This window comes from Megalops cyprinoides, chromosome 16 (assembly GCF_013368585.1).
Source record: "Megalops cyprinoides isolate fMegCyp1 chromosome 16, fMegCyp1.pri, whole genome shotgun sequence".
NCBI lineage: Eukaryota > Metazoa > Chordata > Actinopteri > Elopiformes > Megalopidae > Megalops > Megalops cyprinoides.
The window spans coordinates 15,036,117-15,063,258 of NC_050598.1; the positions used below are offsets into that span (position 1 = coordinate 15,036,117).

Here is a 27,142-nt window from a genome sequence, read left to right on the forward strand (position 1 = left end):
TCACATTTCCTCAGTGAAGACAGAACTTTTGTATCAGTGAGAAAATAGAAGTGTCTTTGAAATCTGTTGCACAAAATGTGAAGGTCAAGCAAAAATGTGTATCTGTAACAATAAACTGATTTAGCAAAGCAAATGTAACTACTTCCTAATGCTTAAACTCAACCACAGAAAAATTAACCACTGATTATTATTACAGCATTGTCATCTAGTGGCCTTAGGAGGCATTACACCAACAAGGAAATGCCATGACATCTAAATCACTGTAGTTTCAGCAATTCATGTAAATAGACTAGTCAGTTAGGGTAGAGACAATAAATAACTGAACATCTGGCTTTACTCATATTTTATTGACAGTTTGGAAATACACTTTATTTTTTTTTTAACTGGAAAACAAGGCGTGGCCCAGTGTCTTTATTTTTTTTATGACAGAATACTAGTTTGAAAATACAGTATATGTATTCTAATTAACAGAAAGCTCCAGAGAGACTCTGGGAATAGATCCATATTTGTTCACAAAATCATAACCTTTTTTGAAAAAAGAAAAAAAAAAGAATAAATAAAACTGGAATCCTAAGAAAAGACAATAAATCAATGCCTCATGTTACAGAATATGTTGCAGCATATTTGTTATGTTATATATAGAAACACAAATGCAGCTTAATTACCATTATGTATGGCTATGAACAGAAAAAGACAGGATATAAGAATCATTCAAAATATGGGACCTGCTACAAAAAGGAGAGAGGGTTGTTACAGTAATGTTTTGTTGACTCCCAACACTCCCAACACTCCCAAAGCATAAAATCAAAGTAAGGCCAATAAAAACGGCAATATGCATTTCCTGAAGTAACTAACACTGGGGGAGGAGAGTCCTTCTACATTTACACTCCTGTTATGACAATAGATACATGTCCTGTTTTAAAGCATAGCACACATGTAACAGATGTCAAGTAACCTCTGTGTATTGCTTCGGTTTGCACTGCAGTCCAAACGAAGGTCCCCATTCCATTTAACTTCAATGCACGTTGTCCTTAACTTGGAGTAAGAAATTAAGTGCTGCATAAGCGCTGCGTTTCCTACATATTTTTTTTTTTTATTTATGCCAGAGACAGTAACATTGTGAAAGCAAATGAAAATGATACCTCCATATAAAAGTGAACATGAATATTGCAAAATTAATGGCACCTGAACTGAAAAACACTTTTTCATTCCTTGATATTTACCTTCCAGTTTTACTGCAGGAAGCCAAAACACTGAGCATCCTAAAATACTGATAATTAGTGTTCCTTCCAACAGCACAAGACAAAAAAATGCAATATGGTTTTATAAAGCAAGATGGTCAGTGCTGTTGTTTCTTATAGTCTTACAAATACTGATTGATTATGTGTGATTTATGTACAAAGACATACATACTTGACTTTGTTTTTCACTAGATACAGTTCTTTTTTTTCCCACACAAATATAACATCTCACCCACAGAATCAGGTATTGCTGGAGGGAAAATACTTTAAAATGATGCCTATCCTTACAAATGGGACGAGCCAACAGGCTTGAACACAAAAAAAAGTATGCAGGCTTGAACCTGTGGACTCCTGCGGGGGGAGAAGGCGTGATCAACAGACATGTGGAGCAGGCCCGCTATCGTCTCCTTTTTCCGGAGTGTTTCGAGTGGCGCCATTGGCCGACGCAGATCACATGGACTCAAACTCGTCGATGCGCTGCTTGGTGTTGCCCTGCCGGATCTGTCGCAGGGTCTTGTACTTGTCGCGGCCGGCCCGCACGTTCTCTGCGTGGATCAGGTCGTTGGCTGTCTTCTTGGTTTCGTCACGAGCGTTGGCTAGCTCTGAGCTCAGGGCCTGTAAGAGAAATGACAACGGAATCAACATCTGCCTTAAGCTCAATTTAAAAATGCTAACACATTCAAATGTCATCCCTTGCATCTAAATTTACCCCAGACTGTATGTAACACCTGGTGCGAGCTATCCGCAATGCACTTGCAACATTGATCCAACTCTTCACGTAGTTTAAACATAAATCTTCTTGCATTTTTTGTACAATGACACAATAACAGTACAGAAAAAGACAAATATGATGTGATCAATTTATGTCAATAAAAGCTTCAGAAGCCAGCTTCATACCCATTCTTGCCTTTTTCTTGCTTAAGCACTTAATGTCTGCTTTTTTCCAATCCACCTTACCTGAATCAACAAGCTAATCACATGTTTTCATGCATCTTGAATTGGGCCATATCTTATAATAATATTAAAAATTTTAAATTTGGGTGTCTGTTTATCTTCAATATTAAAATTCCACATTGTGTAAATGTCTCTGTAATGCAAAAAACTTAATTATTCTTTGCAAAGGTTAAACACTTGTTTTAAATTATGTATTATATTGAGAAATTTTTAAGCAGGATAAAATGTCAAAATGCATGCGCCATTTCCTATTCGTGAACCTATCCACAACTATTTATTTTCAGTTTACCTATTTATTTTAGGTGACTTCAGTCACTTGAATTACACGTATATAAATACATAGATGAGTTACAATCATATTTGTGAGGAGACAAAAGGAGAGGGCGTAATACTGTATCATCCTGTTCCTTAATTTATTAGAGACACATTTTAGCAGTTATGTAAGCAGACATTTATTCCAGCACACAGAATCCCCCTGAGGGATGCTAAACACATTTAGCACAGCAGTGACATCTCAGCCTCATGCAGCCGGTCTCACCAGCAGGTGCTTCTGCACGCGTTCGTTCTTCTCCGCCTCGGTCATGCGCTCCTCCTCGCTGCGGTCCCGGCAGGTCCCGGCGGAGGTGAGCTCGGCGCTGGCCTCGGCGCTGCTCTCGTCGTTCTCGTCGTGTTCGTTTTCGGCGGGCTCCGGGACGTGGGCCGTCATCACCTTGCTCTTCAGCTCCTGTTTGGTCCTCTCCAGGTCGTCCTGAACCAAAGTAGCCTGCCAAACAAAAAAAAAAAACACACCCGCATGAGACGTGAGAGATAAGAGAGAAACCATACCCATGTCAGTCAAAGGACACAGAAAAACTATCCCCATGCCTGTGGAGAGAAACCACACATTAGTTGCCACAGAATGAGAGAAACAATGTTACATAAATTATGAGAGAAAGAAAGACTACACCCAAATCACTCACTCCAGACACATAGTAACTGTAACCCATGTCAAACAGGAGAGGAAGAAAAACTAGCCCCGTGTCAGTCACCAAAAACACAGAGTAACAATACTCATGTCAATCACAAAGTATGACCACGCCGGTCAAAAGAGAGAGAAACGACACCCACGTCAGTTACCAGCAAGTGAGAAAAACCATGGCAATAACAGATAGAAAAAACTAAAAAACACATCCTCATCAGTCATGAAGGAGAAGAGAGTCGGCTGTCATCAGAGAGAGCAACAATGCCCATGTCAATCACCAGATAGGGAGAAAAAAAACATAACAGCATTAATCATCAAAAAGTAAAACCAAAGCACTGGAGAAAGAAAGCACACTGAACCTGTCAGATGTCCCAGTTTTCTAACCACCTCTCCACTCTGCGATCCACACTGTGCTATCACCAAACACTATGTAGCCTACCTTTCAGGTACAGAGGCTATTTTAGCTGAGCTCCTGTGCTTGCACATTTGTCTTAAGAAGTAAAAAAAAGCAGTATATTTGGGAGTTAAACAAGAGTTAAACTTTTTCAAAAGCTAAAATATGGAAAAAATATAGACAGTTACACAGTCACTAAGGCACTAAGGAGGGGCCACCCACCTCTAGAGGTCAGAGGTCAGCTGTAGGTCAGGATGCAGACTTTGAGAGTGATTTGGAGGTCAGCCAATGTTACTAATGTAGCCTCTTGGGCTGTTTATAAAATGAGGTATGTGAGCTTTTGAGAAAAAGAAAGAAACCTTGCCTTGGAATGAAATCCCATATCATTATCAAATATTTATAGTATTTACTTTCTTTTACTTTTCCTAATTCTTAACTGTACAGAGATAATCTGCAATCACTTTCTTTAGGACAACTATTGTGTTTTCCTTTTGTAAGCTCCTGCTGGCATTTTCAAGCTACTTGTGGAGCTCCAATGTAACACTCCCCCACTGAAGAAAAGGAAGTGAGGATATCACTACCTTCTTCTGCCACTGATCCGCCTCTTCCTCCTTCTTCCTCTTAGCATCCTCTAGCAGTGAGATCTTCGAGGTCAGCTCAGCCAGTTCTGTGGCCTGTAGGGGTATTAATGGACAGCAGCTTTTCATTTCAAATTCAAATTCAAGAAGCAAAAAAAAAAGGTCATCAAGTCACACAGGCTGTGAGCCCCCCTACTGGAAGATAATTGACAAATACCCCTCCGACCAGAACTGCCAATTAGACTGCAACTTTTCTTCAACTCCCTCCCGCAACACTCCATTGTATTTTATTCTGATATCTAATTGCAACAGGAGAGGGCACTTCAATCTAACCACTGGTTTTCGTTTTCCAAAAATTCAACCGAATGTCATTGCGCTTCACACTGGAACTAACAAAACGCGCTATGGAAGAACTTTCCTAACGAAAGTTGCTTACATTTTTTTTAAAGTTGGACCACACCAGCTGGACACATGCCATAACAGTTATCCTGAATGCACTCTGCCATAATTGAAGGAAGCATAGCGTCCCAGGACAGTCTGGGGTTGCGGAGAGAGCACTGTACCAAATGTTCCTGGTTCTTCATCTGGTTCTCAGACTGCTGCAGCAGAGCAGCTTTGGCCTCCTCCACCATTCTGCGCTCCCTCCCCAGCCGCTCTGACTCCTCCTGGGCGCGCCTCCTCTCCTCCTCCAGCTCCAGAGCTCTGCGAGTCTGCTCCTCCAGCTCTGAGGGCACAAAGACACACACAGCCATACACACACACACACACACACACACACACATAAACTGTCAGACTCACACAGCAAGAAAGCAAACATCCTTCACATCTAATACATGCAGGCTAGCCAGACACACAGGACATTCTATCTGTGTCTATGCCAAAGGCAGCTGTACCTCACTCTCAGACATTATTTGGTCAATCGCAAAAGGTATCAATGCTTAGATGTAATTTTTTTTCTTAACACTAACCTTGCTGAGCCTTTCTCGTCTGCTCCTCTATCTGCCTTAGCCTCTCCATCAGCTCCTCCTTCTCACGCTCAATCTTTTCTTTCTCCTTCTCGGCAATTTCTCGTTTCTTCTTCTCATTCTCCAACAGAGCCCTGAGGAGGAATGGGAGAACCCAATGAACAGAGGACGGGAAAAAAAAGTTAGCTGCGATTGCCACCTTGCAAATCAATGCCAATTATTAAGCAGTATATTACTTTGGAACACAAAATCATTAGCAACAAACCGAACATGTTACATTGTTAATAAACTAATTATTTTGCATTTTCCCACAAAAAAGCAGAGTATCCCTTTTCTAATATTCAAGTCAATTCAGGTTGTCCTCACAGTAAAAAAAAAAGCCATCAAAGAGAAAAAAACTGCACATGAGCATTCTCTCTGACATACACCCCTGCTAGCATATATCGCAATTAATCATATAAGCAGAGAAACTATTTTAAGGACTGTGGTTTAAATTTGAGAGAACCACGTAAACATCGTTAAAAAAAAAAACTGCTTCAAAGTTTTAGTTAAGATTCTGTAAAGTTTTCCAGTGTCTTTTTAAAATTGCTTTTGTCTTTGTTTCATGCCCAAAAAGCAAGCACACACATCCCCAAAGTAACAGCTTCATGCAGTAACAGCCTGCATCACCTTCAACAGGTAGGTCTCTGTTGTAAAATATGTTTCACACAATACAGTTCAGCATATTACAAGTTTTTTGCAAAGCGTGGATGTCCCGGACAAGTGAAAGCACCAGAGTAAAATAAAAATGGCACTCACTTCTCCATCTGTTTCTGGTGCTTCTCCTCGCGGGCCTGTGCCTTCATCTGCTGCACCTCGATGGTGTCAGGCTTCCTTCTCCTCATGTACAGCTCGTGGTTCCCCATGCACAGCGCCAGGATCCTCTTATTGATGCGCAAGCGTGGCGCATAGAACACAAAGTCCTGAAAAGCACAGAGGCCTCAGCCCTGCTTATCTCCGCCTTCCCAGCGCTCCGAGGGAACGGCCACAACACAGAAGTGGCCATGCATCACATCACTGATCTACTAATCTCTCTTACGCCTGTCAGCAGAGTCACCAGAGGAAGCGTTTCTGCTTCTGATGATTGTTTGAGACAAAAGGGGGAGACAATCTAATTCTTATGGCCCTTTGCTCTTACATTTGAACAAATACATAGAGCAAGTGCAATTTTACTTTTTCATTATTACAGTTTTTTCCTTTGATGTACGTGTTTGCTGTACTGATGATATTTAAGAATCTGAATACAACACTTGCTTTATAATTCAAAAATAATAGCACAGTGCAATTTAAACTGAATGCTCACAGATGTGAATTTTAACAGCTTTTTCTCCCAATATGTTGTATGTTGCCTTGAATAGGAAGAAAAACTGCTCTACACTAATTGTTATTCACTATGTGACACATAATAAAGTTACATTAACAGGGTTCACAAACAGAATCACATGAGGTTGTTATTCAACACATCATCGTTATAAACTTACATTATATAGCAGTAGTATCGACAGTAGCAATGATAGAGGTCGCACTACTAGTAACAGTAGCAGTAACAGTAGCAGTGTTAGCAGAAGTCCAGTTTTCTAACCACTACCACAATGCAGCCCAGTATGTAAATTAGATCAAAAGAAATTTGTTTTCCTACCGGTGACTTCTTATCAATTGGTTTGATCACAAACTTCTTGTCATTGAATGAGATGTTTCTAATTTCACTCCATGGGAATCCAATTTTGGGTGTCATCCTGTCATGAGAAGAGTACCCAGCATGTATAAAAATAAAAATCACTAAGTGCATTAAATTCAGCAATCCAGAGGCCATTATGGCAGCTATAAATAAATGAAGCTCAAAGACACTGACAATAAATTAAATATTCCAAAGTCAAAGTATTTGTAGTTTAATGCTAAGATGTGACAGAGTCTGTGTATTAATTTTTCTAGTGCGGTTTGATGTTCTCAAGAACTTTTAACACAAAAGAAAATGATGAAAAGCATCAGTTCCTTCTATTCTGAGAAATTAGCAAAAGTTTACTCAGTGTGGATTTACAGCCAATGTCTGATGTACTGTATAGTACTGTACCGGCTTTGATCATTAGATAAACACCAGAGATTAAACTCAGTTCTGGGAAACTTGGCACGGGGAAATAAGCATGGGGAGAAAGCATGGGAAAGAAGATGTATTGACCCTAACCACTGTGATTGTAGGACACTCCATCCTCCTACACTGAGCAAGTTGAAATGATTGAAAATTACCCATTCAGCTTCTCCAAAGGGCAATTCATCACATGTCACTGTCACCCCTGTAGCGGTTAAACAGTGGTTCCCTGCAAGGTTTTCCTCCTTTCCTCTGTGCTGTACTTACTTGTCGGATTGCTCGTATATGTTGAGTCCCAGGGCGTCCACACCCAGCCACAGCTCTGAGCCTTTCTTGTTCTTGATGTTAAAGTAGTTCACTCCATACATCTCAAGATCTTGTGCAATCTTGAGATACTCCACCATGGAGTCCTCTCTGTTGACAGGAGAGCTTTTCAGTTACAATTTTACTTAAAGGTACCACAATGGTTCCATCAAGCTTTAAAAGAAACTAAGTGTTGAAGACCAACAACTATAAAGCACCTCATCTCAGGGAAAAATAGGTTCAGATGTTCTAAATTGCAAGCTTGCCTCTAATGACAAGAAAAACAACAACCTGATTCTGTACCCGTGTATGCATGTGTGTGACAAAGTACCATACCTCAGCATACCCTTGTGTTCCTCATGCCATACTTGAATCCTCTCCTCCCACTGCTCCTTGTTTAGTTTGTGCTGTTCCAGGACTCTGCCAACAGAGGGCACTGTTACTCATTGTAGGGCCACAAATTTATGTTCTTAATATCTCAGTACTTCTGCCATAATGTTAAAGTTGCTCACTAAAAGGCGTGGTCCAAGCATGACCCAAACCAGAACACATTAAGGTCATTTGGACTGAGTGATTATCATCATCAATGGTCTCTAATTCCACATTGAGGTTTCACAGGTATGTAAAAACTACAATATGTGAAGAGAGTGGAAACTGGAACTGATACTGAAATGTACGCCGTACCTCTGGGGAAGCAGCTTGTCATTAGAAAGGTATCCAGGTGTGTGGAGGTCCTTTTTGTAGTCACCGTACTTGGCCTGGACAGCGTAAGAGGCCAGCAGGACAGCTGTCTCTGGCGGACAGTAGATGTCATCATTGAGTATTGCTTCCTTCACCTGCAGGAAGAACAGCCTTTGCGTTGCGTCTTGAATCAGCTCCTCCGCCACGTCTTCTGGGTAGAACTTGGCTCGGAATTTAAACAGCAGGGGGTTCTCCTTCCGCACGTCCTGGGCTGTCACCTAGGTAACAGAGAAATCAACATTACAGAGGTCGGAAGGGATTAAGGGTGCAAGATTTGGGGCAGCAATGTTAACAAAAGATGCTAAAAGTCAGTAAATTTTGGCAAGCTAGAATGCAATAAACCTGGTCACTCAAAATCAATTAGTAAACAGTTATCTGCATTTTGAACAATTAAGTCGCATTAGTAATACTGACAACTACCTCCCCTGACTTACATTTTTATGCCCAGGTCATGTGTTAGTACTAGCTGTCAAGAGACTGAAAAAGTGCTCACCTTCTTGTTAAGTTTCAGCCATGTGGAGAAGCCTTTGGTGTCTTGGTATTGCAGTCCAAAAAACCAGACTTCCCGCAGCCCAATCGTCTTCACAATCTTCAGACAAATTACAGAGGGTGTTTTGAGTGAATAAATTCATACAAGTACATCCAGACATCTTTTAAATCACATCTGATAAAATGTCTGAGGAAATGAAATTAAAAGGAAAAAAACCACAGGAAAGGAAAAATAAAGGCAAAGGATTTTTGTCTTGTTAATTCTGATTAGTCTTGGTGACTAAAGAATAGCTCATATGTTATGAGGTTGGATTTGGACAGCATGCACAATGTGCACCGAATGGATCACTCAGCTCTGAGTGGGGGGAGGCTGGACTGAGGAGGCTGAGGAGCCTGGGAGAGTTGGCCTAATACACTTGTAAGGGGGGGGGGGGGGGGGGGGGGCAAGATGCATCTCAAACTGTGTTTGAATGATTTGATTAAAGTGGAATGCAGTTTGGGAGCACAGTGGTCCCCTTTTCAGCAGCTCAGTTTCAACCCTTACATAAAAGAATTCCTATTAATAAACCTTACACCTCTTTTCTAAGGCTGGAATATATTCATATGACAAACAAGGAGCCCATAATTCCCAATGTTTTATGTCAGTGCTCATTTAGATGTGTATCATTTCGAACCTTTCCATTACATTACATACTTAATGCGCTTAGCAGGCAATCCTATCCAGAGTGACTCACATTGCTTATACTTTACATGCTGTCCATGCATATGGGTGGATATTTACTGTAATGATCATACTGTAATGCTCAGAAGGTGTAATATTTTACTACTGTGATAGGAATTGTAAATCCATTTAAGATTCTCAGCAAATAAGGACCATGATAGAATTAACATTCAAATGTTCTTTTGGATAGTTGATGTTCTTAAAACAAAACACATCTGTGTCATGTTCACATTTTGAGGAATCTTGGGACTTGTGCCCAGATGACATCATTAGGCAGCCCTTTGATTGGCTGGAATTAAGTGGCTGTTTCCGTGAAAAGAGACAACAGGAAAATATGTACATCCATCTGTGGATTTGTTATAAGAATGACAAGCCATACGTTTACAAAATGAATGAGGTACAGCTGCCACCTAATATCAAGGATGAAAGCATGAACCATTTTGAATTTAAGCAGTTTCACCATTTTAAAGCTAATGTATGCAGCCATATTAAATATGGTTAGAGCATTCTGTTCCTAAAAAGCAAAGTATGTTCATGAAGGTTTGACTGAGAATTTATTTGAATACTAATTAGGATTTGAAATCTTTTTGGCTATAATTTATACACAAAGAAATGTGCAGTTTTGTTTGTGTTTGTGATATTAAATTAAAGAAAAAAATCAGTTTTCTGTATATTTTTTGTTTTCAGGAAGAATGTCTATGTTTAAGCTTTATTATTTGTTTGATTCATTGTTCTAACCTCTAACAATGAATCCACTGAACAGACTTGTTCTAATCTGTCACTTTCAGCACTACCTGTACTGCCAATTTGTCAAAGGGACACAAACAAATAAAAATAAGCTGACGTCCAATCCAAAGCAGCATTCATTTAACAGTTGAGTCAAACCTACATACCTTCAGTTCAGACCTAACCCCAGTCTGAACTAAAACCAGTACACCACACAGACACACACAAAACACACACACACACACACACACACACACATTAAAGATTTATGTCTCATGATGGACACAGTTATGCAAAATTACATCCCCAGTCTAATAGCATATGATTATTTATGGCATATAACGCTGACTTGTAATGTGACATTGAGGCCGCACTGGGATATAGCTATTTTCCTTTACAGTTACTCAACTTTTTTAAAATAATTGTCTCTAGCATCTTCTGGATCCAAGCTCTAAAATTCTTGAAACCTGTGATCTCTTTCAAAAAGCTGGGCCTGAACCACAGGTTTGTCAGCCCCATAGAATCTAAAACTCCTGAAAGTGACAGAAATACCACATAAAAAAAGCTCCTGCCAAATTCATTCTGATAGCTTTAAAGTGGAAGTGTTTATCAAACTATACTGCTGCTATTGGCTAATCATATTTTTGTGTTTATAAGATTTAAAGTGTCCACCTAATGAGCAACTTTCCTGCTAACTGTAGACTGCTGTACACAATTCTGCAAGTGACCAAACGGAAATCAAACCAAGGCGAACAATGGAAAATCAGAGACGAAGGTCAAGTACCAACAGTGAGGGGGTGTAGAAAGCACCATTGTCTACAACTAAAAGTGACATTTTTTGTGTGTAAAAGGCCTCTGAGGTTGATGCTGTCCATTCATGCAGAGGGTGGGAGGTGATGGCACATTCCTGACTCCCATGGGCACAAGGGAAAGCATAGGACTGGATGTAGTCCCCTTTCCCCAGACACACAAGGTGTACAATAGGGCACATGGTTATACAAAATCCAAAGAAGTATTCTCTGCAGTTTTACAGTGGTTATTGAAACAGCTGTAGGATTCAGACAGAGAGAACATTTCAACAGCACATCTAAACTGAAAACCTCTCACCTTTCTTTCTTAGCAACTGCCTTACTGGCCAGTTTCCAGTCTGCAAAGGCAAAATCAGCAAAACTATTTTTTAAATGTGGTATCTCTTTCATAATACTCTGATCTAAAACTATTTTCCTCCATCTACACTCAGAGAGATACAAGCTATCCATATTAGTGGAATAACATGGTATGTTCTAGGAAAGCCTCCAATACTAAATCTCAGTGTGAACAGCTTTTATATTTCTACATCTGACCTTGACATGCAAATGTACAAAATTTCATTGTTGCCTGTCAGAGGCAAGGAAATAACAGCTTATGGAGGGAAACACTCTTGATTGAGTACAGGGATTCCTAGCCAGCGTTTCACCGAATTAATACAGTCATGACTGGCAGGAAGAGCAGCGAATGAGATCATTATAGTCCACGAACAAAGTCTTTATTGTTTTAGAAGTGGAAAGGCCTGCCAGCAGACATGGTGAGTGCGATTTCGTCAGCACCCCGAAAAAAAGTGCCCCGGAGGATCGCAACCAGACCAACTGATGCAATCATCCTGAAACAGTTGGAGCCGTGCTGTCCCGTCTGCAATTCTGTCTCCTCCCAGTTCCTGAAATTCCTGCCCTGGTTCAGCTCTAACAACCAGATGGCAACTCATAGCTGTCAGAGCTATTATTCATTTATTGCTCAGACAGGGGTACAAAGAGATGATTATTGATATCATTATTTTGAAGGGATGACTTCAGTGTCATGATGTACGAGACCACAGTATAAAAAGATGTAGAATCTGTTTTTTCTGTCATTTCTATGATATGTGCCATCATTTAATAACTAAATTAGAGTGGAGTTGCAGCTTTAATGAACCATTAATAAATTGAAATGGCGCATGTCTGAAGTAACTTCACTGATTGCTATGCTTGTCTTATTGCCCACATGAGGTAAGAAAGCTATCAATATCAATACTGAATTGCTGATCATGATCTCCTGCTACATTTGATTTTTTATATGCTATAGAAGATTGCCTCTGTCCCAAATTCTTACGTTTGCTTTAAGGATGATGCAAGTTCAAAGTTTTTGGCTTTTTAGATGATAAAATAAGGAAACCTAAAGATGTGTGAAGTTGTAGCTATTTTGGGTGTTTTGTCAGATTTTTTAAGCATGTAAAGCTCCAGCTAAAACCTACAACTGAAAAGATGTTTGAATTAGATGTTGTATCTACCTTGGGTAAGAAGCAGAACAAAATCCTAACCAGAATCAAATGGATACCCTGACTAGCTAACAGAGGGCTAACCCTTGTCCTCTATAGCCTCATCATTGTGGTACAGAACTGGATTACACAGACATTTCTTAAATTGAATTTTAAAGAAAAAATGATTTTCCTTAAAATTACTTGGTGGTTTTGATTGAATCCAGGAGTTTGTTGATCAGTAGACACAACAAGCCATCCACTTTAATGTAGGCCTCCTTTCCTTGCTTATATGTATAGTCTTGTATCATGAGACAGCAGAATTTTGGGTGAGATTAGGGTCTGGGGCCCTTGCATAAGCATGAGATAAAAATAGCTGGGCGCACACATCAAGTCAGATGTTAACACAAATTTCTGTTCTGACGCAGCACTCAGGGGACTATTAAATCCTTCCAATTTGTGATTTGTCTGTTATGTTGAGTTGCACATTTCAGCAAGTACTACTTTACTGTCATTTTTTCTTTTTTGCAAGATTATGTTTTTTTTTACCAATCAAATTCGTTACATGAAGTTGTGGAAAAACAGTACAGTGGGAACAATGAACCCTCTCATTTACAATGTGCTTGGCTGTAGCTGCATCAAAGCAAGCGCTTTTAAATTGTGAAATCATAAATACAGCATCAATACTATGAATAAGTAACACGTTATATCAATTACCTCACAATATCCTGACAACGCACAGCGACCCAAAATATCATGTTAGCTAATTGTATAGTTTTAGTTTCACTGACACATGTTTTCACAACTAGGCCTACTGCTCATGTTATTATAGAATACCTCCAGATGAATAAATTATTTGTTTTACCTGTGCACTGTTGAATCTTTTTTTTTATTTTGAATATCATTCCAACTACAATACATTTTGACTGATCATCACACACTAATACGGAGCTGAGTGTCATAAATTCATGTGAACTGGATGTACAAGCCACACTAACAAGGCTAACACATACAGGGTTGCATTTAATATAATCCCCCTCATTCTAACAGTTATGAGATGCCCAGCCCAACAACAGGAACAAGTACACTGCTTTAACAAAAGTTACAAATATCCATTATTTTTGGCAATGTAATTTTGATCGGACTACATTTTTTGCAGCAAGTGCATTCTTTTAAAAAATGGTTGTTTCCCTCACTCATTCACTGAGTGAGTGGCTCCCCGGGCAGTGAACAGCGGTCGTAATGTTTTACCACTAGGAGGCAAAGGGCAGTGATGTTGTGACAGCTACTGAACAGTGTTTGTTAAGTTTTTTAGTTACTAATGGTTTGTACAAGTGGGTTTAGGTTCATTTGTTCTCAAGGCGGTCTGAATCCTCAGCAATCTTCACTAAGCTGCTGAGTAGACAGCACATGTCTGAAATCATGGAAAAAGCTGTCATAACACAGGTTGAATAACTGTCAAGGATATTCTGAATTTCCCTTTTGGGAACTTACTTTTGGGCCTTTATTGTTACTCTTACACACACACAGAGACACACAAACACAGAAGCACACAAGCACACAGATGTACACACATGTATGGGGCATACCTGGTCAAAGAGCTGTTTGCCTGTTGTGCTTGGCTGGATGGCAAACTCCAGTTCTGCATCCATTGTAGTGACTCTCACGCAGATCTGTGGACAGAAACAGTAAAAGGACATTAATAGAAACATTACCTGGAGCATAAACTTCACCTGCACATTCATTTTTACAAGAGCCTCAATGATATATAGTGTCACTGATACTAATCTTAAACTGTGGTCCTCATCTTACAACATATCTTATTAATAGTATAAGGTTTGTTGTGTTTATAAGCTTATAGGTTCACCCCTAGAGATGTGTATGTGCAATTCTTAAGAACACATTCCCTTTCTGAAACTTGCATATTGGTTATTCATTGTCCATTTCATTATTAGACCCTCATCCACCTCCCAAAAGATTTCTTTTTTGGGGGAGGGGTTACCTTCACTTGGTGTTTTGTGGTTTCTCCATAAAATTGTTTAACCACAAACACTGAACAAAGAGACTTTGCACCAGACAAGCTGCAAAAGCTTTGCTTGCCCCCAAGCTGCTAAGGTACTTATGGAAGTCAATACCTCTAAGAATGTGCCAATATTATGTACCAGTAACAACACAGCACTGCAGTATATTGAATAAGGGAGCCATTTCAACCCCGTATTTGTAGATGTCCTTCAAGTAACTGTTCATTTTTAATATATGGTGGCTCTCAGCCGTGGTTTTGTGAACCCACTAAGAATGACATTTGTGCCACATTATTGTACAATGTAATTAATCTATTGTCTGTTAAATTCCTTAACTGTTATCTGCTACAAGAAGTTTTTTGTTAAAGAAATAGGCTACTAGAAACTAGCTAGCTTACAATAAAACCAAGCTCAAAGCTCTTTCATTCAATTTGATTTTGTTTGGTGCCCCTTAAGAATGAGTAATACTGATTAGTGTTCAATTAAACCAATTAGGAGGTTTGTTGGAAGGAGGACCAGCACGCAGGGTTTCCCTTGGGATAATACATTCACGTATTAGGGAACGGCATGCACTCTAAAAGTGGGATGATGGGAGAATAAAAATGTCTGAAGAGAAAAAGAGTTTTCCTTCCCTAGTAAAGGCCTCTGCCTATCCATTGAGGGAGGCCCTTCCAACAGCCCAAAGCACCAGTGAGTAATGACTTCCTGAATCTCCACTGACACACACACACAAAATACTAAAAAGGGTTGAGGCTAACCCTCAGAATTAAGTTTCTTCTTACTTAGCCAATTCTCATCAACTAAAAATTTTGGGAAAAAAAGGGAAAATTTGGGAAATGCAGTGTCACGCTTTCACCTCTCACCCAAATCTCAGCATTAGCTCTGTCACATACAATAGAAAAATAGCAATGGAAAAAGGAAATTTCAGTGAAGGTAATATCTCCATATAAATTTTACTACACTTGACACACAGCAACACATGCTGACTGACTTTTAATTAATCTTCTTTTCAGTACAACATTACATAAGAAAATGGAGCAGTACATTGGCACACCATTTCTGTTGCCATTTCACTGTAACACAGTAACTGTTCATCAAATCAACCCATTTTTCAGCGTCAACCGGGAATCCAAGAGTGTTCAGAACAAACAAGGGCACAATAAATTTTGCTCTCAGTGCCAAAGGTCCAGTCAGAGGCCATGCACACAAATACAAATCCTTAAACAAATCTTTGTAGTTCTGTCTGAAACAAAATTCACAATGTATGTACAGTATCATCTTAAATGAATAAACAAATACTTACAAACATTTGTAAACGTTTTTGACGCAGTTGTTAACTGTTTCATTCAGGTCCTTCTGCCTCCTCCTATTTTCCCCCAGGTCATATGAAAGTGCTTGCAATTGTTCCCAAGATTACACTAAATTAAACCACCCCCACGTTCTTACTTAATGGTCTTTTCATTCCTCCAATCCAATGGCAGCTCAGGAAACTAGCTGGAACTAGACCCCTGAAAGTGCTCGTGACCTTGTTTCTAAGATAGACGTTCAGAACTAACCCACTCTACAAAGAAATTCACCTTACAAGGTATAAACAATTAAAAAACAAATAGTATACAGGTGATGACATAAAGGCTCATGTGTTTTGGGAAAAAAAAAAAAATCTGCTTTCATTTTTTACAGACCTGATGAAAGCTTGGCATCTACATGAGTGACCCCATACAATTTCTAACTACTGCAGGATGTCTACATACTGGATATCTTCTACTCCATAAAATGGAAACACTAAAATTTCAAAAATATCCGGGAGGAAGAATTTATTAATTTATGAATGCATTAATGAATTTATTTATTTAATTAATTTTTCAGGGTGTTTAGACTATTCATAATGAACATTAATGAGAAATATTACCACTTTGTTACAAACTTGCTATTCTTTTTGTCTATTTACCAATATTCAAATGCTTGAGTTTTGAGTAACTGATCAGTGATTGAATAATCAAATATTACAAATAGCATATTCTCACAGTTTTAACAAAGTCACAAAAATCTAAAATAATGCTCTTACTTGCAGAGTTTACAACTGCCTACTTAATACTCTGAGTTCTTTTTGTTCATTTTTTCAATTTATTATGATCACCACATTTAGCTGAAATACCAAGAGCATAGCCATGCTATGGAAAAACCTTGACAGTCTCATATTTATCACAGCAGGGGGGACATGTTTGCTTAACCCTGCTCTGAGTTGCTCTGTCTAAAACCCAAAAGAAAGCATCAGTTGGGGCTCATGTTCTCCATTCTCTTTGGGAGCCTGAGCTCCTTGGCACAAAGCCATTTCCTGCCTCTAAGTCACTTCCTGTCACGGGCAGCAGTGAGGGCTACAGGGATGGTGTCTCTGACCACTCACAATGCCAGGGTGCTTTCTCAGTTTGAACAATTTAACCATAATCACCCTTTACCTGTTGTTTTCAAGTTCATCTTTTATATTTTGTGTAAATATGTATGTGTGTGTGTGTATTTTTGTGTGTATACACACACATACACACACACACAAAGTGAACTTAGCTCCTTTGGTCCCAGCCCGTGTTGGCTCATGATGACGTTTCCTGGTAAAAATAGTCCATCTACACATAAAGACGTAACTAAGAATGAGACACTCTGCCCTGAATATGGGTGTGGTTTTCGCCATGGGTGGGGCTCTGGATGTTCTCCACAGGCTATTATTAGCACAGCAGCTGAAACAATACAGATTTAAAACACCCAAAAATAGACCTTTCACACTCTACCTCTATTCGGAAAGCAAGGAACAGATTTGAATATTTGTTGGATTTGGCAAAAATCCACTAAATGCGCACTTCACTTTTCTCTGTGTGGGAATGATCCCCTGCTTGTTGTAATACCACATTCCAGTACAAAACTGTGGAAAGCAGAAACAGCTGTTATTCTACAATGCAGTATCCTCCTTTTCATTACAAAGAAATACAGAAAAACATTTGAGAGGCTAATGACGTGTTGAAATTTCTTACAGACTTGAAGATTCTTATTTTGATCAGATATGCAGCAATTTCAAACCTGCCCAACACTGAAAGTCAGCTCCAATGATTAACATGACAGGAAAGAACAGCAAAAACAAATGTATTTCTGATGCCTAGTCAATTTATCTGCTTACATGTCCATGAATTACACAGTGTAAATTTGTGCACATTTACAATTTGCTGTACACAGCTGGAAATTGACAGGTGCACTTGAATTTAATTGCCTTATTCAGTTGTGCACACTGCACTGAAACCACAACATGATCACAAGCCCAGCTGTTTGACCACTACACTCCACTGCCTTTCTCAGCTACAACAATTATGTATGTGGGAATGGGTCATATTAAGTGTACAAGAACACTTCTGCAGAAATAAATCCATTCACACAATACCTGAGAGCTAATGGAATATTTACTGATCCAACATTTCAGCATCTGCAAGTAACTGAACTTCATATACATCCTTGCACTAATCAAGAAGTGTACAAGGAAGCTACAGAGGAAACAAACCCTACATAGTAAGTACCCACTGGATTTATGACATGTTAAGGGATCTAGCCACATCACCAGACTGTTTTTGCTCATGTAAAGGTCAATATTAGATATCCTGATTAACGGTCATTGGGGTGGAACAACACCTACGCTCTTATTACTGAAACATCCAAACGCAGACCCATGCATCCTGCGCGTCACAATCTATATGAGAAATACAGACAGCGAAAGCTGATAGTGCACAAATACAGACACACACACACTGGGCAACTGAATAGAGTGGCCCTCTATCCCTTTAGTTACACTCTCTTTCGGAGAGAGGCCTGGAATGGTTCACACAATTTGGCTTTTAAAACTGGCTACCCCCCACAGCTTAGTTTTCTTCCAGCCTGTTAATCTCTGCTTTGCTGTGCATTCTCTCACAGGGTTTAGCTGCTGCTTACATACCACTGCCTCTCCCACATCGCTCTGCTTTGCCGTTTCTGTTGCTGAGCACTTTGACCCCTTGTTGTTCTCTTAGTAATTCAAATTCTTTTTTATGCCTTCTTTGGCCTCATGTTTTACATTTTAGGAGAATTTACCTTCTAAATTATTATTTTCGACCTTTGTAGTGACAGATACAGTCAGCTCCCAATGCTTTCCTATTGGATAAGACCATGATGTGCTTTGTTGCATAGTATGCACCTGGTCCATACCTTAATCCCAGTTCCTTTACTTGCTTTCTGCGCATGATGTCACAACAGTTCCAGGCATAATGCAACCTTTGAGAGTCAATGTCGCATACAAGATGGGGAAAGACACATACAACACAAAAGACACATACTACACAAAAGAAATTGAATAAAATATGCATGCTTATGTGTGAAAATATTATGGATTGTGGTAAATTTGGAAGAAAATATTGTTAAGGTGTGAAAGACCTACCAAAAGGAACAGTCAGTTTTATCTAAAAAGATGTGAATTGTCCTTACATGTGAGACTTGTTAAATTTACATCCACCTTTGGTGGATGCATGTGTCAATGTCTTGATAATGGTTTAAGGTTTTCTTCAGTGCAATGGGGCTGAGGGTGGAACCCCATTAAACACCAAATAAGGCTGTCATCAGGTGACCTGGAACAGCGGAAAAGGCTGCGGGGAGTTGACGTAAGGCCGGGAGACCTGAGTCACTCCGCTGCAGTTCCTTGGAAAACCAATTCCATAAAGGGAAAAAAGGAAATATGACTATTAGTGGTTCGAGCACAAAAAATGTTGCTTTTTAAAATCTAAGTCTAAAATCTCAAGACCTCTGGGTTTCCCACAGACAAGGCCCTGTGTTTTGTAATCAATCACTTTAAAAGACGTCACGAGGTGAAACTTATGCTGAAATCTGACTTTTGCTGTATTTGGAGCATGGCAGCCCTCGCACTTTCCAATCAAGCCAAAGCTTACGCTGTGGCCTTACAGGGAGGGTACATACACTGGGCAATTTAGGCTCTCACACTGCATGACTTTAGTTGTAGCTTTCGCCAAATCAGATAGCGGCAGAGACAGACAAGAATACTATTTCAGTTTTGTTTACATTCTGTCACCATGTTTGCATGGTATCAACAACTTCCCAAAATAACAAATGATTTGCTACATATTTTCACTAACTATATGCTAGTATCATAAAGACCAAGAATGGTCAGTTCATCTATGTGGTTTATTATGTCTGTGACAATTATGCAACATGAAACAGTACCTCAAAAACAATATCAGCATATTTGATTACAGAAGTTGTAAGGTTCAAAGGGCTTGATCAAAATTCAAACAAAATGGTTCAAGAACAAAATGGGAATCAAGAGAATGAATTTGGGCTTACTTACAGCATGTAAGTACACTATTCAAATGACTGCAATGACACTTAATTTATGAGAAAATTATCTGAATTTATTATTATTATTTGAATTTGGAAAGAGGCAATACAATTTGAATACAGAGTATATCTCATCATCTCTTATTACCATACAACTAGCACATATAGCAATTTGAGAAAAATGTCTTGCGGATTACTTAAGTGCCTGGATACCAGTCATTACAGAAGGAATAAGAAAAATGCTTTCTACAGATGAAAAATGTTGCCTTCTTGAGTTGCACAATAGTTGTAAGACCAATAAAAAGAAATGCTACTCAGAGATGGGGAATTCTGAGGCCTACGATGTCTCAGTTCCATGACAAAATAAGTAGGTATCGCATATGAAAATGAAGGTAAGGAAGCCAGGCACTACAGTGCCAGTTATCACAGAGACACACAAAAATTCTTAACGGAAGTCAAATTATTATTTCATGTTTTAATTTAATTAAGGACATTGACTGTGCTACAGCATTGCAGCTCAAACAGCAGTGGTAATTCACACAATGACATTCAAATAATTAACATCATTTGTTAATTATTTATTAATTAATATTTAATATTTATTAATCTTTATTTTATTCAATAAAAACTATATAAAATACTGAACACTTCAAATATGCTGTTAAAAATCAAATGCTTACAAAAATCAGTACGTCCTGGATGGATAGGATTCTTCTAAGCAGAGTGATTTCCCCTTCAAACCAAACGTAAACCAATTTAATCTGAAGCGCAAATGACCAGTATGTGACATGCACCATGAGCCCTGCTGTCTTCTTTCTCACAAGGGAACACACCTGTGTGTCACACACACACACACAGTATATCTGTCATAGTCAAGTTTGTATTGACAGCGTTGCACTGTTAACAGAGTGCACCCTCCAGGTATTCACACAACAAGTCCCACAATGCAGCAGGAGACCAGACGCTACACGTAGGATAGGCACATCTCTTAGCAACTGTAAGTGTCTGACAAGTCACAGGTTTTGTGAAAGGAGCAAAACAAGGGTTCTCAACACACTCACCCCTACCTCTCTGAAACAAAGCCAATTTGTTCTGTAATGGCCATTGATGACATGGTTGTGGTCAAACCCAGGCCATAGGACTCTGTCTATGCTCAGAATATGTGTTTTAACTGACTGAGCCAGTTAGACAGTATTTATGTCCCACTGACTTCTTAACATGATGGGGATCTTGTATAGGCAGTTATTGCGTGGGCATAGGCACAACAGGAGAACATGCCTATCAGTACTCAGAATCAAAGCTTTCTATAGAAACTAAGCCCTCACATTTCATCCACTAAACATATACTGCTCAATTTTGTAAGCCTGTGCTACATCATGCTGTAAGCCTGTAGTCTTTCATTCTGTAAACTTGTAGTCCTTCACACTGTAAAAACTTCATGCAGCTTCATGCTCTATCATGTATTATTGTCTCCTCTACATTAACAGTGCATTTGCAGACAAATCAAACCTGTTTAACAAAATCAATATCTTCATTCAATGTATAACTGTCAGTCAGTTAACATTTTTTCTGTCAATGTTTTTTGGCAAGTTATTATTCATACAGCTTAAATAATAGTACATAAAACCCTGTAGCCCTTGAATGGCTTACTGAATTATATTTCAATTCAAGTTTTGTGTAGATATTCATGTCTATGATTGGGAACCAAGCAAGTCATGGTTTTTAACACATTTTGCAACTTAAACTCTTCCTTTTCAACAAATTAAAAAAAATCTTTTGGTGTCTAATTCCTTTCTTTTACTGACCAGCTAACATCACTGAGCTTTGATGGTAGTTGCCCTAGTAACCCTAAGTAACCTGCCATAGGCTGCTGCTCAGGACTGTGATGCAGAGCTATTTTAACCCACCAGTGAGCTCAGTCAAAGGCCAATAAAAGATTATACATCACAAAACAGGATTTCCAATCGAAGTACTCTTTCATTGTCTGGCTAAATATTATGTTATACTTACATGATACATACATATCTTTATTTTGGAAGGAAATTCATATTTTGTACGGTTTAAGCTTAATACTATGTTAGTAAATGTTTTAATGGCTTATTTTAAAAAGTCAACATAAAAACATGTATTTAAAACACTTAAAACTTTTTAAAGGCACGGTAAATGCATTTCTTCTCCATTTGTGCATAATTTACATGCAAATAACAGAATTTTTCGGGAGGTCCATTATTCAGTAGGGCCAGTAGATTCAGTGGAGTCAGGTTATACATGAATTGCCACTAGCGAGATGGCTGTATATTGGGTTCTTTCCTAGTCGCCCTCAAAAATGGCAGTATCTTCAAGTGCGACATCATGTTTGACACAGGACGTGTACGAAAATCTGGTGGAGGCTTTTGGACTATGATAAATTTCATAGGAGAGATGGAAAACTACATGCTTCAACGAGACACACACTTTGTAGCCAATCACGGTTTAGGAAGGCGTTTTCTCACCGCCGCGCCTGAGTCCATATAGAATAATTGTCTCCAGGCTATGCAACTAACCCGCAATTGTTACAATGACCTGGCTGCGATTCGGTTTGTTGCCATAAAACACACGAGAGCCGTTAGGGTAGGCCTACCTGTTTATTCCACATGTAATTAATAACACAATGGATGTAGTAAGGGTTGGTAGATGAAAGTTTAAATAAAGAACAAAAAGTATGAACTTAACTATGCCTTACCAGATGCAGATTCAGATGTACACATTATGATAAACTTGATATTGGTATCGGTTGCTTATGTTTTAATTCAATTTTCTGAATTAGGCACATCGCACTCAGAAAAAGAGTGACAAGAACAAGAACAAAATCCATTTCCACATCCACAACTGTGACGCTCAATGTTTAAGAAGTTTATGTTATTGAATGTTGCAGCTAGTGCATCACTGTTCGTACGTTCTATGAATCTAAGACATCCCCATGTGGAAGGAACTGCATATATACTGAAAACAATTAACTGATAGTGAACCACGTACTCACCGTTTTCGGCATTTTATTAGTCGTATCAGTATCTCTTCACAACTTGCAGGAATGGAAAGACACCCTGGAAACTTCTGAACAGTCAAAACTTTTTTCCCATGAGCCTGTAAAACCTATAGGCGGTAGGACGCGAACAGCCGCAAAAGCAGTAAGCGTAGGATCTCTATGCTTTCAGAATCTTAACAGGACACCTTTAATTCCTCCGTTATATGCTGCGCCCACCGTTGAACGGGTCTAGCGGGCTATTTCCTGCTAACGGAACAGTCTGAAAACCACACCCAGGGAACATGCGAGCATGCAGAAGACTTGAGCTGGCAGACTCCGCCTGCTGTTTCAATGAATCCGCAGCTTGTTCATAATAATGAACAGCCATTCAGGAGTCCCTCTGCTGTCTGGAATCACAGCGGGATACCCCCATGGTTATAATAATTCCACAGTTCACACTCCAAGATAATGTGTCATTTCCAGTAGTTTCCGTCCGCACAGTAGGTAGGCCTACTGACAGAACTGATTAACTTCATACTTCGCCTCAGTATGTTATATAACTTGTATGTTTCAGTTACTTGCAAATCTGAACACATGATTTATCACTGAAATTATGTTTTATCGGTATTGAGTCGTCTTTTTTGTTCTTACCACTATATTTATATTTACATTTTTGTCCTTCAGCACACGCCTTTACCCAGAGCGACTTAGAAGATGTGAATATATTAATGTTAACAGCTTTGACATCCTGCAAGCGCTCTTATCTACAATGTCGTACATATACATTTACTTTTATGCTGTAACAATGAAAGATATTTTCCATCTTGAAAAGGATTATGACCATAGTAAGAAGCTGGTGGCTCCGTAATAGGACATATTCGCGAAATAAAATGAGAAAAGGGAAACGGGTCTAATAGGTGTGCCAAAACACCACCTTCGTGAGTTTATCCCCTGCTAAGAAACAGGAATTGCATGAAACCGCGGCGCTCACAACATAATAATCTATTTTGGGACCGCAATCATCGGCAACCCACTGTAGAGTAAAGCTTATGGCATCTCGCGCCTCAACTCCACCTAGCGGTTCAGAGATACTTTCCAAAGATGTCGTATTCACGCCCCACCTTTCCTGAGTGAGGCAACCCAACCCTTCAATAAAACGAGAAGCAGACCATGTCATCTTCTGTACACGTGAAAATGTGGACTTCTTGCATAATGCGCACGGTAAACGGCGTATGCAATTCTACGATGTGCAACTGCTGTTTAGGGAGTTGACCCTCACACTATAACATGCATTATCACAAACTTTTTCTCTCCGGCTGTATGTGTCAATCAGTTATGGGGCAATCAGGAGCAGGCCAAAGCCATGTCAGCTACACAGAGGCCCACATGTATGGTAAATGGTCCTGCTATTGTTTTCTTTCAAAAAGTTAAATTCAGTGTGGATAAATATATTGATTGGAGTGAAATGATTAGATTTTAATTTATATATTACACATTTACCTCCATTTGTCTCTAACCCAGATAAAGGCGGGCTCCCAAAAAGAACTTATATCTATCCATCTACTCTTCCCTGTTCTTTTTGTCTTATTATTATCAGGGGAAGCAGATATTAGCCAGGAAGTTAGAAAAAAGAAGACAAAAAACACAGACGAACTAAGCCAGGGTAAATACTTAAACATTTCCTGTTATTGTAACTTAAAATGTACCATGACGTCAGAGTGACTCCACATGCAGAGCAAAATGGACAAATCCTTACTCCTTCAGTTCTGATTGTTTTCAAAGAATCTGAGCTCTAGAAAATTGAATTGAACATTCATATTGTTTTTATGCAATGTTTTGAGGTTATATGGCTTAAAATTAATTCTGAACTGGTTTCCCTAAAATATATTAAAAAAGTTACTGTACAATGGAAGTTTCTAGTTTTGGGATCTTTTCCTTTCCAAATGTAACATATCATTTGTTAGAAATGTCAAATACTTGATTTATATATATGCATATATATATACATATATACAGCTACACCTAAATTTAACTATGGCTATTTAATATGAATATACAATGTAAAAATGGTACATTGTATTTAAATTGTACTGACATTTTACTGACAGTAAAATTAAGAAATCATTAAGCAACCTCCAATTTATAACGTGAATTGTTTCCTTGCGCTTAATTTACTGATTTATGCAGCAACGTATGCAGTGTTTATGCAGTGTTTTGTTAACACACTGCTACCACCTAGTGGATGGAAGCTGTAGGAACACTTTTTTCGACCGAACCAAGATCTACAAATGCCAGTGGTCAATTACTACATTGACATTACAGTTTTCCCCTTACATTACCGATACACATAAATACAAAAAAATATGAATCTGTAATATGGGTTAACTATGGTAATATAATATTTTACACTATGTACTGTATTATGTAGAATAAAACTTTGCGAAACACTTCTTCATGAACTGACCTAAACTATGCCGACAGTAAAGAGCTCAATCCAGAATTATGCCCCACTGAACATCAATATGATAAATAGAAATTTTAACCCTGGATTAGCCAACAATAGCTTTGGCAAAGATGCTGGAAATCATCAAATAAAATGTTTGAAATTAAAATGTAAAATTTTTACAGCCCTAAGTATACAAACAAAACAAATATTTCAAACATTTTGGGACAAACATATTTAATTTGATGAAAACCAAGAGAAAATCACATTTTTATGCTTGCTGTTTTACTTACCAAATGGCATTTTGTATAGGACCTTTGTTGGAAATATTGTATGTCACAAAGAATTTAAATAATTGAAATTTGACACAAGAAATTTAGAAATGAAGTGGGTCTGGACTGAGAGTGAACTCAAGAAAACAGCCTGGCAGAATAAGTGAAGAAGAACTGGATTTGTGGAAGTGACCAGGACTGCTCTGAACTGAAGAGCAAAAGTACCTTCATTTTGAATTCCTTCAGAAGAAATGTTAGAGTCTAACCCTTTCCTTTCCACAAACTCCATTTGCTGAGCAATGAACACCATTGGCCTTGCAGGATACAGGAAGAGCATGTGACAATGAAGTAATCTGATTCTGCTTCTGGTTCTAAGACCTCAGGAGTGCTCCCTCTCCCTCTCTCAGAAATACTGCCTGGAGCAAAAAAAAAAAAAAAAACTACCCCAAAAGCAGGTAATACTTCAATCCGTGTTATTCACTAGTATCCATCTACTTCCTGTCTTTGGATAAGCTGGTATAAAGGAGACTGGTGAGCCATGGCTGTCTGGTGTGGTCCTGGGAGCAGTGAATCTGTGGTCACAGATCTTTAGGCTTTGGCCAGGCCATCCTGAGCTCCCTCCTGAGCTCCTGGCCCCTCTTGTGTGCATTCAGGTTGCTTTGTACTATGTTGTCGATTACCTACATTAAAGAGATACCAAATGGTGAAGGTTTCTTATGCAGCACTCTAAATGACTACCAGATTAATTTGCACTGTCAATACAGTCAATGGCTGCATCCAAATACTCATACTGTCATACTATAAAGTACGCAAACAAGCAGTACGTCACAATCCGTAGGGTGTCCGAATACTCAGTAGGCATTTAATAGTAGTCGAACGGTACCCGGATGATCTACTACATCCTTTGAAATTTTGAAGTATGCAAACGTACTACACTACACTATCCCATAAGTCAGCTGGAGCCCGAATAACCTAAGAATTCCCCAGGAAAAAGAGAAAGAAGACGGCAGTGTAGTCAACTTGGCTAAGCTAACAATTCAATTGGCTTGTTATGTAACGTTAGCTTTTCATTTTACCTCAGGTTGACAGTCAGCTAAGTTAAGCAGACTGATTTTTAAAACACGTAAACATCAGAGGTCAAAGGACAGGTAAGATACCGGCGGAGTACGTCCGGATTGTGTCCTTACTACTTGCTCGCATACCCATAGAATGTACTACAGTAACGGGCGGGTAGTAGGTTCTTAACCGAAGCTAGTGCATGCTGAGTATTCGCATGCAGCCATTGTTATTTTGTTACTCTGCCCCCTGTGTAATTGCCCCGCAAAATGATCTCACCTGTCTGTGGTTGTGAACATGTGTGGAACTGAACAATTATCTCTGGGAGGCTTTGATAAATGCGCTGCCTGGAAAATATCACAGACCGTTGTGTGAAAACAGGTGGGTGCTAGGTTTCCCTCAAGGGGACACCTCGCCTACTGCTTCCCTCAACTTGTGGTTATCTCATATCTTCAGCTGCGTCTGTTACAGTCTGCATTTACACGTCTTTTCTGTCTGTGACTAAGAGCCCAGTGTGGATC

General features: G+C 39.0%; 1 protein-coding gene across 3 annotated transcripts; it reads right to left on the reverse strand.

Annotated features, from left to right (window-relative positions):
* Nucleotides 1-328: 328 nt before the first annotated feature.
* Nucleotides 329-23,121, reverse strand: LOC118791013 (moesin-like). Of its 3 annotated transcripts, none has more exons than XM_036548218.1 (13): nt 22,866-23,121; nt 14,057-14,140; nt 8,756-8,851; nt 8,206-8,480; nt 7,858-7,941; nt 7,486-7,632; nt 6,772-6,868; nt 5,892-6,055; nt 5,097-5,227; nt 4,692-4,852; nt 4,132-4,224; nt 2,734-2,958; nt 329-1,856 (listed from the first exon to the last, which is right to left on the reverse strand). In XM_036548218.1, exons 1-13 carry the CDS (start codon nt 22,875-22,877, stop codon nt 1,692-1,694), a joined length of 1,734 nt encoding a protein of 577 aa, XP_036404111.1. In that variant the 5' UTR covers nt 22,878-23,121; the 3' UTR covers nt 329-1,691. The 3 variants fall into 3 exon arrangements, with proteins under 3 accessions (XP_036404111.1, XP_036404112.1, XP_036404113.1); XM_036548219.1 differs by lacking the exon at nt 22,866-23,121 and adding an exon at nt 15,792-15,863; XM_036548220.1 differs by lacking the exons at nt 8,206-8,480; nt 8,756-8,851; nt 22,866-23,121 and having other exon boundaries at nt 14,057-14,115.
* Between the last annotated feature and the right edge of the window lie 4,021 nt (nt 23,122-27,142).